This window comes from Sorex araneus, chromosome 4, assembly GCF_027595985.1.
Source record: "Sorex araneus isolate mSorAra2 chromosome 4, mSorAra2.pri, whole genome shotgun sequence".
Classification (NCBI taxonomy): domain Eukaryota; kingdom Metazoa; phylum Chordata; class Mammalia; order Eulipotyphla; family Soricidae; genus Sorex; species Sorex araneus.
The window spans coordinates 169,510,936-169,529,997 of NC_073305.1; the positions used below are offsets into that span (position 1 = coordinate 169,510,936).

A 19,062-nucleotide genomic window follows, 5' to 3' on the forward strand; every position below is an offset into this window, starting at 1 on the left:
CGAAACTTCACCCCTTCTTTTATTATCTGCTGATATGATATTTATAAGCCGCCGCTGGAAAAGTGCTGGCAGTCTGTCTACAGTTACACAACTTAGCAGGGAACTTCAGAGCCGGCCTCTGAAAAGTTGCCTAACACTCCAACGTGCAACTTGAGTCCCACCTAGTGCAAGAAAGACCCTCGGAGGCTGCAAGGGAGTAGCACCTCCCAACTCACACGGTCACGGGGTCCTCTGCTGGGAGACCCTCCCTCCTCTCCCTCCCCTACCCCCCTCCCCAGTTTAGCCCCCAGCAAATATCCCCGGCACCGCGGCTGCAGTTCCCGGGGTGCAAAGTCGGTGCACGGGGGTACGTTTCCCCGCAGCTGCCCCGCGCCCACCCGCTGCAGCGGGGGGCCCCTCCCGGTCGGCGCGGGCAGGGGTGGGGGGACCCGGGCCCGGCGAGGCCAGTTGCAGAATGACGGCGATGACGGAGGAGCTGACGCCACAAGGCCCGCCCGCCCGTCCGCCCGCCCGCGCAGGTCGCCCGGCGCTCGCGGTGCCGCCGCTCCCGCGGCCCCTCCCGGCCCGGCCCGGCCCGCCACGCCCCGCCCGCCGCCGCGCCCCGCCCCGCCGCCCGCGCGCCCGGGTTCCCACGCCGCCGGCCCCCGCGCGCCCCGCCAGCCCCGCCGGCCCAGGCCCGTGGCGAACATGGCGCTTGTCCCCTGTCAGGTGCTGCGGGTGGCCATCCTGCTGTCCTACTGCTCCATCCTGTGCAACTACAAGGCCATCGAAATGCCCTCGCACAAGACCTACGGCGGGAGCTGGAAATTCCTGACGTTCATAGATCTGGTAAGGCCGTCCCCGCCCCCCTGTGCCCCCCCTCCTCCACCCCTCCCCGCCCCGCGCCCCCGCTGCAGGCTCCCGCGCCTGGCCGTGTCGGGGCGGGCGCGGGCACCTGCGCGCGCGCGCGCGCGCGTCTCCAGCATCCGCCCCTGCCCTCGCCTCTCCCCCCTCCCCCCATCAAACCACCCCCCTCCGCGACGATCGCGTCTGAAGGCCTCGGCTGCTGCTCCCCCGGCCCCCCCGCCGCGGCTGCACCTTCTGAGCCACCCCCTGGTAGGACCTGATCGCTGGGACAGCGAGGGAGGAGGTGGGGCGCAGCCAGGTAGTGGGGTTCTTTGGAGGGCGACACAGACCAGCTTCTAAGAGGTGACACGGCCAAAGAGTCTCAGTTTAGCCAATGGCTCAGGGGACGGACGACCTTGATCCTGGGTGAACTGAGCCGCCCCACCCCCTGCCACCTTCACCACCAGGTGCTTCCCGGAGCACCCACCGTGGGAATCAACTCTCAGCCAGTGAAGGAAACTGGATATGGTCGAATTACTTGGAGCTTCCTTGGAAAGCACCAGAAGCAGCCTCAAGAAGAAGAGAAAGCGCCTAATAAAGTCTTCTTTGCTCGCCTTCTGTCCATTGTCAGCATCTCTCCCTACCCACCCCCTCATCCCCCCCAAGTGACAGGGGAGAGAGCTTTTCCAAGTGCATTCCCATTGTGATTTTACACTCTGCTGGCTTTCCCAGTGTGGTTTTACACTCCGAGTGTTTGCATAAGCAGCTCCTCCGTTGGCACACAATAGCCTTGGCAGTTGAAGTTGTTTTTCGTTTGCTCTTAAAAAAAAAAAAAGCATCTTCACTTTTGGCACTGAAAGAACCAAAGGACTCAAAATCAGTCACATGTGCCCCAAAGTCCAATAGTGACTCGGGACTTCTGGGTGAAAGGTGGCTAATTAACTTAGACAAAACCAAACAAGTTGAAAGGTGATCCAGTCTCGTTAAAGGACTAAAACAAAAGCACCAGTTGGAGGACTGAGGAAAGGAAATGTAGCAGCCATTTCTGGGATGGGCAGCTTGCCAGGATCAAAAACAGGGTTGGCAACACAAGACACAAGCAAGATGGGAATCTCTAGTGTTGACCCTCCCCATTTTGATGAAAACTAGATATCATATAACTGAGTTTGAATAGGATCCCTCAAGGAAATACCATCAGAGGGATTTTTCTTAGAAATAACCACCTTAGATTTGTATTCTGTTAGATGCTTTTAAAGAGGATCCTAAGGCTCCCAGTAGTCTCCAAATGGCATATGTGCCCTGAAGCACGCCTGACTTCCCAGGAAATGGAGTGTTTCGAGGGATTCAATGTTCAGATCCTCAACTTCTGTTCCTTTTGTTGAAACTGATCTTCCTCTGAACATGGCTGATGCCTGCCAGATCTTCCTCCCCATTCACCCAATGCATTAGCACCTGGCACGTCTCTGGGCTGTACTAGTCTGTGCCTTTAAGCAGTCAGAATACACAAGAAAACACATGTTTGTCCCTAGGACTAGTCAGACTTGTTGTGACAGCAAGTCCTACTGACTTGATGGACTGATCAATGGGGATTGACTCTGCCAATTCTGTTTTATACATTTTCCGTGGATTGAATGAGCTCAGTCTGCAGTTCCTGAGAGTCTGATAAATAGGTTTCAGAGCCTTATAACGTATATATTCCTTTACCCAGGCTATCTACTCATGTCAAAAGTGGCTATATGTAACTTTAAAATAGATGCATTTACTCGGAGGGTTCTGTAGCATCCCTTTTGGACCACCCCTTTATTACATTGCTTAGCTGGCTCTCAGTTAGATCTGGCCTACATGGGTGTTGCTAAGGAGTAGCACTGAGGTAAAACACAGGTGGACACCCCTCCAGAACCACAGGAACTTTCCAGTTCCCAGAAACACATTTTTGCTATAGGTGCTGATACAAGTTGGGTAGAGCAGAGGGGAGAGAATAGAGGGTGAGAAAGATAGAAATTCAGGATATAAGTTAACACATGAGTGATGGCTCTACCTCAAATTGGCATTACTTATTATATTCTCAAGATCTCAAGAAATGAATACCTCTCATAATCTTTGACATGAAACTGTAGTAAAATCAATTTATCTCTGCTAAAATTCATTGAGTTTATATTTATATAGCATTTGATTATGTTTGCTTTTTAAAAATCACACTAAACATGACAAGTTGACTTTTGCTTGCCTGTATTTCAGGTCATAAATTCAGATTTGAATCTTTCACTTTGTTTCATTTTTCAATTTATTTCTATTTCATTAAAAAAGCTTTGAGTCAATTACTTAAAAAAAGTTTGAATATTAAATAGTAGTACTATGGCTTTTGATTGAAATATAAAAACTATCTTTAGCCAAGAGTTCTATTGAGAAAGTATGCCTAAAATATATTCATAAATCCAATTAAAGTGATTTTTTTTTTGAAATCAGAGATTTGGGATCTTTAAAGCTTAAGCATCATACAGCTGTTACAACAACCAACCTGTCAATTCTAAATAATAGCATGAATAGATTAGGCCACTATAATTTATCCGTTTAACTTTGTTTTTGTATGTGAGTGTGTGTAAAAACAAAGCAGTAAAGTTTATTTTTTGGTCCATTGGACAGTTTTAATGATTCAAAGGTTGTTAGCTCAATTTTGAGGTCAGACCCCCTTTTTGGTCTACAGTGGTTGAAAAGTAGCAGGGTATGGCATATATCTGATATATCATATGTATGCATACACACACACACACACATATAATGGGTGATTCCATGTTCCCTGACAGCAGTCTACCAGAATGTAGGCCAGGAATTGTCATGCTACATGGATCCAGGAACAGATGGTTATGTGGCAGTGACCATTCCAGATCTGTCCCTATTTTTTTCTGAGTTGGAATATCAGCCCACTGGAATCAGAGCTCATGGTTAAAAACTGAAACACAAGTTACTGCTCTCAGCAATCTAACACTGTTTTTTCTCCAACATTTTCTCTTAGCAATGAGCAACTTTAAGGAACTATAGTGTTTCAGGGAAATTCAAGTTAATTGAAAATGGAAGCATCTGCATGGTGGGCAGAGTACCGTGCCCTCCAGCATATCCATATCAGAATCCCTAGGACTTGTCCCTATGATTCAGAGCAAAAAGGAATTGGCTAACAGCTCATCCGGAAGTGAGGCAGTTGAAGCAATTGAGTGTCCCAACCTGTGGAACTGGATAACGGGGTTCAGGAGGAGAGGGTGTGAGAGTGAGAGGGAGAGGGGAGACAAGCATGCACACACACACACACACACACACACACACACACACACACACACACACAGAGGTGAGCAAAAGCAAAAGGTACTTTATTGTAACTCCACAGCACTCATGTATGCTTAGGCTTCAACCTACTTGTGTCATGGCCTTAAGATAAAACTAAAAGTAACTAATGGCACCTGGGGCAACTAGGGGAGATAACAGTAGATATCCAGAAGGCTGATCTATCTGTTCCTGTTGGCTAACCATCCTGCTCTTGAAAAATATCCCAGTCCTCCGGTTCTTGTAAAATGGCTTTCTCAACCTGTTAATGTGAATGTTTGACCGCAAGCTATATGCTTAAGGCCTGCTCACTACAATTGAGTAATGAAATGGACTTGCATCTTTGTATGATTACAGAGGCTCTGTGAAGGCAAGGGATACAGGAAAGATGTGAGTTGTAGAGAGATGTGACTGCAGAGATGTGATATTGTTGGCTTTGAAGATGGAGGAAGTGGCCAGGAGCCAAGGAATGTGGGAGGTGTCTAAAAGCTGGAAAGAGCAAGAAAACTGTCTACTTAAGCTTCCAGAACAAACATATTCCTATTGATACCTTGATTTTAGCCTTGTGGGGCCCGTTTTGGACTCGCGCCTATTAGAATGTAAAATAATAAATGAATGTTATTTAAGCCATTGAATTTATGGTAATTTGTTAGAGCAGCAATAGAAAATGAGTATGCTTAAATTTCTCCTCTGACCTACTGGGTGAACAACATTGTTTCTATATTTATTCGGTGACTCAACTACTTCTTTACATTAGATAACTGGTTAATTTTTGTTTTAAACCAAAATACAGGTTTTGAGGGTACTTCATCTCTGGATTCATGCATAGGGGACATGTAACAATAGGTAATATAAGAATCTAAGAATCTATAAAAATTCACAGCACTGGAAAATCTAGGTCTCTTTTTTACTGTGAAGTATTTTTAAAAGCTATCATTATGCAACATGCCTTGCCAGGAGAAGGAATACTGGAAATAAGCTGGAAAGAAAGAAAATTTAAATTACCGGATGTTCAAATATTTCCTTGACTGACAGTACAGTAGATGAATGTTCTTGAAATGAGGTTAGATGTTAGCTGGGTCATAGAAATTTCTAACCTCCCCCCCCCGCAATTAAAATAATGAATGTATGAAACCATGGTTATGAAACCACGGTTATATGTGAACATGGACTGATTACCATCAAGATGTATTATTTAAGAGGAAAGAGTAGGATATTATTTAAGAGGAAAGAGTAGGATATTTTAGGTGAGATGGTCATGAAGTAAGAATCTGATGCCAGGTATAGTTCAACAATAGAAACCCCCAAGTTAATATGGGCCTGGAGCTAGAATTAGCCTATTCAGAAATTAAAGGATTATTCCCCAAAATATGTAATAATTGCCTCAATGATAATGAAAAGGAGGGATAAGAACAAAACTGGCTTAAAAATATTAAATGAAAAGGGCAATTGTATGTTAATGACTCAAAATAGTGCTGAGTATAATAGAGGAATAGTAAGTATTTGGATAAATGGAAACTTCTTTCCAAAATCTCAGTAAGCACCCTCTTCTTGTCCTTTTCCTTTTTCAATGTGTAAAATAGTAGTGATATAAAAAACATATGTAGAACTTCATGTGATGTACATAGGAGACTCTCTGAGTCAGAATCAGCTGAAACACATGAACTGAACATTTATTATTAGAAGTAAAATTAAGAGGGGCCTGGAGACAGTGAGTAGGATGCTTGCCTTGCAAATGGCCCACCCATGTTTGATTCCCTATACTCCTTATGGTCCCCAGAATCCTACTAGGAGTGATCTCTGAGCACAGAGCTAGGCATAAGCCCTGAGCACGGCCAGGTGTGACTCCCAAAATTTAAAAACAAAAACAAAAGCAAAAAAAGAAAATAGTTATACTTGATTTAAAATATACTCTTATTTAAAGATGGAAACAGGAAAATGACAGTCTTACTTGCTCTTGTACTTTTCATCATGTCTTTGAGCTCCCCTACTCCCAACTTCACTGACTTTCAGTACTTCCTTGGGCAGAATATTATTTAGAAGCATCCCAAAGCATGGTCTGAGGCTAGCATGAATGACCCGATCTGGGAGCCACTAAGAAATGTCGAGCTGTTTTGGATGATGTATTCATAAATGATGTATGGAAAATACAATTAACTAATGTAAATTCTGGTACCTCAATAAAAATGGTAAATAAAATTCACACACAGTAAACAAGAAACAAGCAAAAAAGTAAAAAAGAAATGTGCAACTTCTCCATACTTTCTGAGTCAGAGGCTATACTTTAAGAAGGTAATTCTTCTGTACTAATTCTGGTTTGACTAATTCTGCTCTAGGCCACTGTTTTGGTCTTGTAATCTGACATAGTTTATGGGACACAGCTTCAATGTATTGTCTGCCTGTACTACCTAAAGCATAGACATCTCAAAATATATTTAAGATGAGGTTTACTGCAACACAATTAGAAATGTGAAAGAAATATTTTTAAAAACATTATGTACCTGTGTATTTATTAGGCTGCTAGGATAGGTTGTCTCTTGCTATGGAGAAACAAATTCAGTTAATCTTCAGGGAAACGAGAGTTAAAAGGAAGATACTCTTGGTTGCATTATTTTATAGTCCCAAGAGGCTTAACCCTTAAGTAGGAAAAGTGCTATTCTTCCCTGACAACAATTTTTCAAAATTATTTATCACTCAGTCCCAAAAGAGACATTGGAAGCATTTAATTAAAATTGAAAGTAGATATTGCTATTGCTTGCTGTTGCTTTTTAGCAGAATATACAGAAATATTCTTATAGTTAATGTTTCTTATATTAGGATTTTATGAAAACCAAAGCTAAGGAAGGTCATACTTTTTTTTTTTCTGGGTGAAGGCACTTTTTGGTGGAGGCTTAAAGTAATATAATCTGGGTACCTACTTATTTTTTTAATCTAACTCTATTTCAAAAGAACTTTAGAAATCCACAGTGGGAGCAAGATAAATAAGGGCTCAGATGTAGGAATACTTTGGGGGTTCAAAGAACAGGAAATGGCCACGCATACCTAAAGGATGTATTTTCTTGCTGTTAACCCTGCTAAGAATTTTTGACATTTAAAAAAAAGTTTAAAGGGCAAAAGAAAAAAATGCAATGATGCTACATAATGGATTGTAATTCATCTTATATTTACTTATATATATAGAATATCATCTTCACTGTAGCTCATGACTTAAATAGGTAATGTGCTATCTTGAGAAGAAATTCTGTATATCATTATGTGACTATAATCTTTTGCTTGCCAATTTAAGCCACAGGGTGCCCTGGGAAGGATTCATTGAGTACTTAGTGAACAAAATAAAGTATGTTTTTTTTTCTTATGAAAAGAAGGGAAAACTGCATTTTTGGGAGTTGGGTAGAAATCAGACTTGAGCTGAAAATATGCACATGAAATTTAGGAATTAATGAAACTTTTTCCACATCTAGGGGAAAATTGAGTATAATAATTTGTATAGAATTCTTTTCACCTTCTTTGAAAGTATTTCATTTGGATAAAACATGCAATGGAGGCCTGGATTGTCAGAATGGAGAAAATAGCTGGTGATAGGATCACTCATTCCCTTTCTTACTTGCAACTGTTATTGAAATTATAGTAAGTCATCTGACCACTAGTTGAGGTCACTTCTTTTCCCATCCCTGCCGTGCCATGCCCTAAGTCTGGTATACCATTTAGCAAAATTGGTAGCTGCTCTTGAGGGTTTTCATTTGTTTCTCTGTGTTCCCCTGAAATGTCCTGTGTTTCTGTGGAAGCATGAACAATAGTATAATTTTCCATATTGAATCAGATATTCCTGTGATTCAAGCATGCTTGGAAAAAATCTTCCTGCTAAGGATTCCATAACAACATAGCTTTGTGTGTGTGTATTTAGCCGTCTGTGGTTAGACAGTTAAAGGGCCCATTTGTTACCTTGACTGTATTCTGCCAGAGTGCATTGAGCATAGAAATTTCTGAGCGCTGCAGGTGCCTCGATCAGACTCATAGTGAAGAACAAGATAAGGAATAGGGCAACTTCATAGACTTCATCAAGACAGGCTAATTAAGGAAAACAGAAGAGGGATTAGGAAATAGCTCAGAAGGATGGAGAGCAGATTTGCATGAATGAGGGCCCAAGTCTGATGCCCCCTCTGTGCCTCTGCAGCACATCTCCAGACCAGACACAGAACCATCGTGCATTTACAGCAAAAATGATGATATTTTCAGTCTTGAGAAACAGAATGTGTCCATTTCAGTACTTAGGAAGCACGGAATTCTGAAAAATCAGTTAGGTTCTATTCCCTTCACAAACTCTTATACTTAGACCTGGAAGGCTAGAATATGGCCTAGAATATGTAGCACAGGTAGAATTATAGGATGGAATAGAATACAGAGTGATACAAATATGACACAAGAAGCCATTGGGGAGACAGTATATTCTATCTCCCTAATTTTTGATGTTTCTTAACATTTTAGTGCTTCAAGATTATTTACTTCATATTTAAGAAACGTCTGCATGCACAGAAGCACAGTTAGAATGCAGATATTTGTATATAACTATGTATGGTCATGAATGTACAATGATGTTTATAGTCATTTCAGAACAATTGTTCTTATAAAATTATTTTTAAGTAATAGAGAAAATACATATGCAGAGCTATGCTGGTATTTTGGTATTTCTGTTTTTAATCTCATAATTGTTTATGAAGCAAAAGTTCAACATATGTACTTAAGTTCATACAGATTTATTTTTTTAATTCACATACACAAAATTCACTTTTTGGTGTAAAGTTCTTCTATGCTTTTGACAAAAATATGGAATCATACCACCACCATCATAATCATTTGAAAATGCCCCTTTTAATGCCTTACTATGGGCAGGCCCTATTCTGAATCACAACTGCAGACATTTTTGCACTTTCTATAATTTTATACTTATAGAAAAAATATATAAGGCGTATGGTATATGCCATTGGGCTTTGACTCAGTTTTGTTCAGGTTCTGTGTATTGATTGTTTGATTTTATTGCTGTTATATGTACGTACGACAGTCTGTAGACCCATTTTCAGGGTGAAATATATTTGAATGTTTACAGTTTGGGCTGGTTCTGGCAAAAACCTCCTGCAAACGTTTTTGTACAAGTTTTTATACGAGCATGAGTTTCGATTTGTATTGGATAGGATCCAGGAGTGGGATTGCTTGGTTATATGACAAGTAGGTGTTTAGCTTCACTGAAAGGAACTTCTTTCCAGAGTGGATGTGTCATGTAGCACTGCTCCTGCCAAGGTCTGCGAGTTCCATTTGCTCTGTGTCCTTGCATATGCCTGGCATTTATCAGCTTTTCTATTTCAGCAATTCTAGTAGGTGTATAGTTACAACTCATTGCGGTTTCGATTTACATTCTCCTCATGCGGCAAAGCATTGTTTCTTTGCTTTTGAAGTTACACACCTTCTTTATGAAGTATCTGTTTACACCTTTTTGTTCATTTGAAGGAATTAGCTGGTTTTCTTATTGTAAGGCATGAAGAGTTTTTCTGTCTGTTGAATAAAAGTTCCTTTTCTTGGACTGAGGTAGTTGCTCAACAGGCTGGAGAACGTGCTTTGCATGCTGAAGGCCTCGTTTCAAGTCCTGACATCTCTCTCTCTCTTTCTCTCTCTCTCTCTCTCTCTCTTCTTTTTGGGTCATACTCAGTGATGCTCAGGAGTTGCTCCTGGCTCTGCACTCAGTAGGCAGTGCTGGGGGGAGCTATATGGGATTCCGGGAATCGAACCCGGGTTGTTCCTGTGCAAGGCAAACGCCCTACCCACTGCTCTGGCCAGCAAAGTCCTGAAATCTCAAAGCTCTCTAAGTACTTCCAGGAGTCATCCACCACCCCTAGCACCAGGGAGGAAGTAACCCCCAAGCATAGGTGGGTGTGTACCCAAAACAAAGTTTTTTGTCAAATATGAAATTTGAAAGCATTTTCTCCTTGTCAGTAGCATATCCATTCATATTCTCAGTAATGTCTTTTGCTGAGTACCGAGTGTTATTTTAGTAGATGACATCAGACTAATATTTTCCCTCTCTTCTGAGGGGGGTTGTGAAGGGCATATTCACGGTGGTGATCGAGATTTACTCCTGGCTCTGCACTCAGGGATCACTTTAGTGGTGCTCAGAAACCACATGTGGTGCTGGGGATTGAACCCCGGGTAGCTGGGGGCAAGGCACGTGCATACCTGCTGTACTCTCACTCCAGTCCCTAATTAACATTTCCTCTTTGAGACTGTGCTTTCTTTTTTTTTTCCTTTTTTTTTTTTCTTTTTGGGTCACATCCGGTGATGCTAAGGGGTTACTCCTGGCTCTGCACTCAGGAATTACTCCTGGCGGTGCTCAGGGGACCATATGGGATGCTGGGAATCGATGCTGGGAACCCCGGTCGGCCACGTGCAAGGCAAACGCCTAACCAATGTGCTCTCGCTCCAGCCCTGGGGACTATGCTTTGGAGGCTTAACTAAGAACTTTTCCTACCACAAGGTCCCAGCGTTTCTCTTCTGTTTTCTTGTGGAGGTTTTTGAGTTTTAAAAGGATTTCCATTTTGGTCTCTAATTCCCGACAAGTCGCATCCCACCCCCTACCCCGAACCACACAAAGCAAGCGTGTGGAATCCTTCCCAGACATTTTTGTATGTGAATGTATTCCTTTTCGTTTATTTGGACAGTGGCCTCTTCCATGGTTTTTGGGGGCCCAGGAACCACTCCTCATGGTCCTTGGTCCAGCTCGGTGGGCTGTTTGAACCCGGTAATGCGGTGCCACCGATGTTCAGCGGTGTTGGGAGTCTCCCTAGCAAAATACTCAAGGTGTCACGTGGTGCTGGGGTCAGACTTCCGGATTCATGCCTTCAGGGCTGCATTCTAGTCTTTTTCATTTTTTAAAAATTTTTTATTAGTGAATCACCGTGAGCTAGAGTTTTGAGCCCTCTGCCCCCAGCCTTTGTGCTCTTTCTTTGTAGATGTGATTCTATCACCATTAAATCATTAAATTCTTTGGCCTTCTATCAGTAAATATTTTAATGCATCGTGGTTCTATTCTTAACTCTTCTATTCCACTGTTGTGATTGCTTGTTCACAACTACCAGCATTGTTATTTCAGCTCACTGGGAAGTCTTGAAAAGAGGTCGTGTGAGTCTTCAAATTTGATTCTTCCTCTAATTGTGGTTAGATGACTTGAATGCTTTTTCCCGTTTATATTTTAGAATAATCTTACTAGTAGCTGTAAACAGAGGGCAGAGAGTGGCTGAGGGAGTAGAATGGATCCCTTCTGTGCTCCTGGCTAGCAATCCATTTGGCCACTGATGGTCTCTTCTTTACAGCACTGCTGGAGGTGACCTTGAGGGCCAGTAGTTTCATCTGTAGTTTTTTTTTCCTCTTGAATGCTAAACTTAAGAAAATGCTGGTCTCATTCCCTTTCGCTTTTTGGCAAAATATTGAGTTGAATTGGCATTATTTCATTTTTTTTTCTGAAGTTTTTGGTAACATTTATCAGGGAAAACCACTGGGGATGCAGTTTTCTTTGTTGGAAAATTACAACAACAAATCAATTTTGTTGGTTTCAAGATGTAGGACTGTTCATATTATCTATTTATTTGTTATGTGAGATGGACACATTCCATACATCTATTTCAGGTAATTGGACCATTTTATTTAAATTCACATTCCTTTCTTTCCTTTCTTTTTTTTTTCCCTCTGGAGGGTTTGTAGTGTAGTGATAACTGCATTTCAATCCTAATTTTGGTAACGCATTTCAATCCTAATTAATACTATTTTGTGAACAACATGGGTAAGTGTTTCTCAGTTTCTCATCATGGGTATGGATTTTAACAGTTCAGCTTCTGATTTGTTATTTTTCCTATTGTTTTTTATTTTCAAATTTATTGATATTTGTTTTTTATTTGGGTTTACTTTGTTTTTTCTTTCCTTGTTATTAGCTTCATATGTTGAAGCTTAGGGTATTACTTTACCAATGTGAGCTTTTTCTTCTTCACATGAGCATTTAATGATAAATTGCTACATAATTTAGTAGCCAAATTTTGCAAGTTTTAATGTTTCATTTTCACTTTTAATTCATATAATTAAAGTTTTTAATTTTTCACATTAAAATGTTTATTAAGATTATTTTAAAAATTAATTTTACATTCATGACAACATTTACATACACTAATAAACTCATTATTTACAACCCCTACTCCAAAATTCTTTCTATCTTAGGATGGAATATTTAGACACATATTGTTTATTCTATAAAACAAAGCTCCCAGAATCATGGCTGCATTCCCGGCATTGCGACCTCTTATAGTCTAGTTCTCCCCCTCGAAGGGCCAGGCAAGCTACCGAGAATATCCTGCCCACATGGCAGAGCTTGGCAAGCTCCCCATGGCATATTCAATATGCTAAAAACAGTAACAAGGATGGATCTCATTCACCTGACCCTGAAAGAGCCTCCAATGCGGCACCATTGGGAAGGTCGAGTAAAGAGAGGCTGCTAAGATCTCAGGGCTGGGACAAATGGAGACGTTACTGACACCCACTCAAGCAAATCGATGAACAACAGGATGACAGTGACAGTGATATTGTTTATTTACATCATATACTTTTTATTTATATAAATACCTCTAGTTTAATTTCATTATTATCAAAAATTAGGGAGAAGGAGTTCAGTTTCATGCATTATTTTATTTCCCATTTAATTTTTTCCTTTCTGTGTCTTAATTTCTATAGAAAAATCATATTAAGTTCATACACATTTAAGACTGTTACACGTGAATTATTCCTTTTATCAACATAAAATATTTTCTTTTTTTAATAATTTTTCTTTTACGAGACCATATATATGTGTTAATATATTCCCTCAACTTTTCTTTTTATTAGTGTTTGTGCAGTATATCTTTTAACACACTTTTGCTCTATGCTTATTTATGTACTTGAAGTGGATTTCTTACAGAAAAATATATTTATACAAATTTAAATTTCATTATCTATATTTTGATAAATACTATTTACCTTTAATTTAATTATTGGAATGGTTGAATTTGTCTGGGTTTTTGGTATTTATTTTATCTTCTTCCCCCCTTACTATATCCTGTTTTCTCCTGCATTATTTGAATTTTTCAGTATTTCATTGAAGTGAAATTATTGGCTATTGAGACATGACTGTGCCTTATAATTTTGAGTTCTGTCACCTAGCTGCGCAGTCTAAAATGAATAGTTTCTTTTTTGGGTAAAATGATACAAACCTTGTGACGTGTACATTCTCCACCTTAATATGATAGTTGTCATATTTGTAACATTAGTATAACTCGAAATTTTCATAAGCAGTATTAGAATTTTTCTGTGAAGTCAAATATCTTAAAGAACTTAATAAAAAGTATATAAGCTCGATGAAGCTATTTAACATTTCTCCCCATCTTTCATTAATTTTATGCATACATATCCCTCCAATATCCTTTTCTGGCAACACATTGTCTTAATTTGATCTGAGAGTGTTTGTGTTTTGCTTCGTTTCTGAGGGATATTTTATTTTGATTTGTTCATCCAATTGTTTTATCAGGCAGTCATCATCATTGGGTTCAGACCTCATGCCATTTTAGGGTGGTTCTGATGTCAACCAATTTTTTTTTTTTGTCAGTGGAGTTTGTAAGATATATTATGCTTTTAAAGTCTTTTTAGCACTTACACCTTTCAGGAGTTACTCTGGGACGTGGGGGATGGTTTATGTGGCAGTTGAGGCCTTGTGCCCTGAGTGCTTATCTTGTTCTGTTCCATGTACATCCAGGACACCTTTCAGTTTGTAAGAGCATGAAAAGTTACCCTTTTAGCTCTCGTCTGTGTGATTTCTTCCATCCTGCCTAGTTCTTAGATCCTTTTGTTCTTGGTTCCTCTTAGAATTGTGCTCGCCCAGGCTGCCACTCATTCCCACATGAGATGGGGTTGTATTCATAATGATGCAGAACCACAGCATCTTATTTTTCCCAGGTCCACTGGCCAAAGAGACGAATTTTTCTTGGGACACTCAATGTATGGAGTCACTTGCCATGCATTTCTGTAATGGGACCTAGAATCAGGGCAGGGCTTGAAGGAACTGAGAGGGAGTGAGGGCCTTTTGGCGTTGGCTCTTTCTTGCCATCCCCAACGTATGGAAATCAGTGCTTTGACTGCAAAGTGGCATTTCTCCTGGAATTGTTGCTGGCTGTGTGTGTTGCTTAATTTCAGGATTTAGGTTCCTCCAAGATCATACCTAGGGTAGAAAGGAAATTTAAAATCTCAGAATATCATAGTTAGGGATTTTCATTCAAGTTTTCATTTTAGTTCCCAGTTTACCCACTGTCTTTCTCTCCTCCCTCTCTTTCTCCCTCCCTCCCTCCTTCCCTCTCCCTCTCCCCCTTTCTCCGTCCTCCCTTCCTCTCTTCTACCCTTCCTTTTTTCCTTGTCTTTGGACCATATCCTGTGAACTCTAAGGGAAGTACCTTCCCCATGGCTCACGTGTACTTTTTAGAATCCTCAGGGACTTGCTTTTATTTTTAATTATTATTCTATTCAGAGTTTTTATATTTATTTTATTTTATTTTTGCTTTTTGGGTCACACCCGGCGATGCACAGGGGTTATTCCTCTCTCTGCATTCAGGAATCACTCCTGGCAGTGCTCAGGGGACCATATAGGATGCTGGGAATTGAACCCGGGTTGGCCGCGTGCTATTACTCCAGCCCCTCTATTCAGAGTTTTTAGTTGTGGTTAGTGGAACTGAGAGCCTGTACTTCACTTTCTTTATCCTGGCTAACACTGAGCAATTTACATATAATTTTAATACTTAGGATATTCTGTAAACGGTTTTCCATGTCACGGTATATTTCTTCATAACATCATTTGAAATGACTATAAATTTATCCAGATGGGTGTTTAAATGCACTGTTTCAGTGAGAACATGAATGGATAAATTTTTGCACATATTTGTGTTTATTGGTACAAATATTTAGATGCATAGTTCTGGACTAGTTTTCAAGATACTGTCTTTAAATTAACTTATGTTTATTCCTGCTAATATTTAAATATTTATTTCTTTGAATTTCTGCTAATACTGTGAAGTACCATAGATCACTCAAGGTACTTAAATCTTGCAATTTTCTGTCTGGTATATACCTTGGAAATATTTCAACACATATCTCATAAATATGTGTGTCTAGTTGTCTTTGCCTCTGTGTTTATAAGACCCAGAGTTATGGGGCATATTTGCTGTGGCTCATAATTACTCAAGCCAAGTATGAATCTTCAGTTGCCTAGAGCATCCTAATTAGGACAGAATTAACATGACTGAAATGAACAAGAATAGCTTTCTAAGTACAGTAGTCGTGGTTTTCCCTGTGCATACCATTCATCTTGCATTAAAATTATACTTTAGCTGAGTCACGAGTGATTTATTAGAGCCAATTAAAAATGTCAACATTAGGAGTCCAAAGAAAGCGTGTTTGCTATAACATTACACATCCTTTACTCTGTAATTACATGTTTTTGCCTTTAAAAAAACATGTGAACATAAGAATGTATGTAGGGTGGGAAAATAATCTTTTCTGAATTGCTAAGGCATGTGTTCTAGTCAAAAAACATCATTTCTATATTAGCCAAGGTCCAGGCCAAAAAAAAAAAATGGCACATTCAAACTGGATCATTTGAGTGACTTTAATGATGGAACCATGTATGGGCATACGTATGATTAAGAAAAACAACTTATGTTATTGAGTCCAGAGTTGTGGGTGGCATTTGAATCGGGTTCTCACAGATGGCCTGATCCAGTGACCTTTGGTGCTTATTCAACTTGGAGAAACACTTCAGTGAGTGAGTGAACAAAGAAAATAGCCCAAGCGTCCTCTTTGCCCAGTTTCTTGGTAGCACTCCTTTCAGCTAAGTCCTGATGAAGGTCAGAATAGAAAAGCCTCTTCATGTAGCACAAAAAAGATATACTTTCCAAAATAATACAGAAAGCTGACTGAATTTATATTTACCACCAAAAAAAGAAGAAGAAAACGCTCAGACATATCTGGCTGGAAAAAAAAGTCTCTGACCGATTTGCAGCTATTTATATATATAAGAGAACATTCCTGTGTCACATGGTCTCAACATAACTTTTAAGCAAAATACACTGCCAATTTATTAGAGGATTATATGCAACACATTATATACCTAAGAGGCCTCATGGATGGGAGTTTGGGTTCAGGATTATGTATGAATTAGAATTCCAGACTTTCCATTAACCAATTGTCAGGCTTTGGATATACTTGTTACCTTTTCCAAGGTCTGGTTTTTGTTTTGTTTCTTTCCTAAATGGGGATGATAATAATCATTCCAAGGTACAGTAGTTTATAATAATAGTAATAGTAGTATCTTTCACAAGACATGAGAGAATTTGTTTGTTTTAGGACCATACCCAGCAGAGCTTAGAGTCCACATTTGGTTTTATGCTCTGAGACTACAATTCTTTAAACCATCTCCCTTCCCCAAGTTAAGAGTATTAAGTGAGGTTTTATGCATATTAATTATATTACTTAATGCATGATACATTAAGTACTTAATAAATATTATGCACTCTTTTCTAATGGCTATATACATTCTTGTGACTAGGAACAAGAAAAATTATTTTTGAGGACTATGGTCATTTTAGGATTAAAGTTATTATTTAACCCAGTATATTGTTCAGAATGGATAGAGAGTTCATTGACCAAGTACAGTCCCTGGAGTAAGACTTTACTGAGATTTTAGCTGACTTCTGCTTTGAACTGTTTCCTGGAGCTAGTCAGTTACTTGCTTTCTTCTTAAGTTTCTTCACTTGGAAATTGTGGGCATGGAAGAACCTATCTACATACATCAATGGAAAGGGTGAACATTTATAGTAATGTAAAACATTCAGAATTTACAGCCACCCTAGTTCTAGAATCTGAGAGAAGTGTCCTATGAAACTGAGTTAGTAAAATTATTTTCAAATGTAATCGATAACCCTGGTGTCTACTGTTCTAAAATATGAGATAATTTAAAAAACTATTTTTTTCCCTTCAATTCAGGCAAAAATATCTGGGAGGATTAAAACAAAAATTCCAGGATGGTAGATCTGGGAGGCAGCCAAAAAGTTGTCTGATTAGTGGTTATAAAGCCCAGAGTAGAAATGAACAGGAAGGAGGGAAAGAACTAACAAAAGTGCATTGCATCCTGGGTGGTCTAATATAAAATAAAGTGTTGTAGGTTCCTCCTAATTGGAACAGACTGATTAGTAACAGTGCACATGGAGATTTAGTTTTTTCATAATCTAGCTACTGCTTCATGCTCCCTTTATGTCTTGTCAGTCAGAGAGCCAACCATGAGAACAGAGGAGAATGCGTCCTTAGTAGAGCAAAAGTTTATTACTTGAAAAGTTACAGAATACTACTAAAGAATGAGAGTTGTATGTCAAAATTATTTGATAAAATTTTTGGGACTAGACTAGCACCAAGTAAAAGAGTGACTCGAGCCCATCTACTTATCTCTCTGTTGAAATACACCAGTCTTGCACAAATATTCTCATTTCCAGACTAAGTAAATAGGAAAATAAAACGTTATTTGCAACCATTTGCAATTATTGCAAAACAAAGGAATTGAAATATCATCCTGAAAACTCACACAAAGCTCTCTGATGAAAGTTATTTACAATGGGAAACAAAATCTTTTCAATAATCTATTCAGAATCCTTAGTAAAAGAACGTGACACCCAAGAAGCAGGATAATGTCACGAATTGGGAAGGGAGAAATGAATGGCGACAGAATGACATGGAAGGGAGGCCGACTGGGGAAGGCCAATTGCAAGCTTGAAAATTCAGGAGTTAAACTGAGTTTTCATACAGTCAGATCAGTGAAATAAAATTGATGTAATGGTGGCAAATCAAATCAATATGGTACTGAGTATGCTAAAGGAATAGATTCAGAGTTCAGGACCAGAGAGTCTAGATAGTTAAGACACTTCCTTCCAGGGTTCAGTCCCTGGCACCATATATGGTCCCCTGAGCAGCCAGAGGAATGACTTGAGCACAGAACCAGAACTAAGCCCAGCACCCTGCTGCCTCGGTGTGGCCCCATCCCTGTCTCCCACTCCCCCAAAGAAGTCCCAAAATCAAAATAAAACAATGTAAAATAATTTAGTAAAGGCAAAAGATAAAAATAAGGAAACTTCAATAGTAGTTACTTGTTTATGGAAAACTATTGCAATTGGGGCAGAAATATTAACCAAAGCAAAATTAAACAATATTTCCTTTGTTAAGGGAGAAAAAGAAGGCCTGAGTACAAGGATTGGATAGGCTTGTTGTTCTTCAGGTAAAGTAAGAAAGAAATATTCATACCAAAACTTATACTTACAAGATGCATGGGTGGTTCAGTGGTAGAATTCTCACCTGCCAAAACTTATACTTACAAAGTTTATGGCTAGGAATAATTAATGCTCAAATAAATCTTTACACATGAAAAATAAGCATTAAAACAAATACCCTGCTAAAAAATAAGACTCAAAATCCTCTGACTCACCTAAATTTGGCATCTGCAATCAGAATCAAAGAAAGTAATCCCACAAAGAATTTTGAGGAGAAAATGATGTGATCTAAAATTTTATCCTCAGGTGATGGGTGTGGTGTTGAAATTAGGTGTATGGGAAATCTTCATTAACATTGTAAATCACAGAACCTCAACCAATAATTTTTTAATTAAAATTTTATTTGGGGGGACTGGAGTTATTTGGGAGGGTGCTTGCCTTGGTATGCAGCTGACCAGGGTTCGATCCCCACTCTCGTATGGCCCCTCTGAGCACTGTCAGAACTAATACCTGAGTGTAGAGCCAGGAGTAACCTCTGGATATTTCTGGGTGTGGCCTC

The 19,062-nt window shown here is 39.8% G+C and overlaps 1 protein-coding gene and 1 long non-coding RNA gene across 3 annotated transcripts in view; both read left to right on the top strand.

The window, feature by feature from the left end:
- Positions 1-600: 600 nt before the first annotated feature.
- The window catches only part of AIG1 (androgen induced 1), a 287,157-nt gene continuing 268,695 nt past the window's right edge, over positions 601-19,062 (top strand). For both annotated transcript variants that reach the window (XM_055134767.1, XM_055134765.1), the window contains exon 1: positions 601-828. In XM_055134767.1, coding sequence (XP_054990742.1) covers positions 688-828 — 141 coding nt within the window. In that variant the 5' untranslated portion in view covers positions 601-687. The remainder of the gene's footprint in view (positions 829-19,062) is intronic.
- On the top strand, positions 837-1,439 carry LOC129404192 (uncharacterized). The gene is made up of 2 exons (XR_008629750.1): positions 837-1,095; positions 1,293-1,439. It is a non-coding gene; the product is annotated as an uncharacterized LOC129404192 (long non-coding RNA).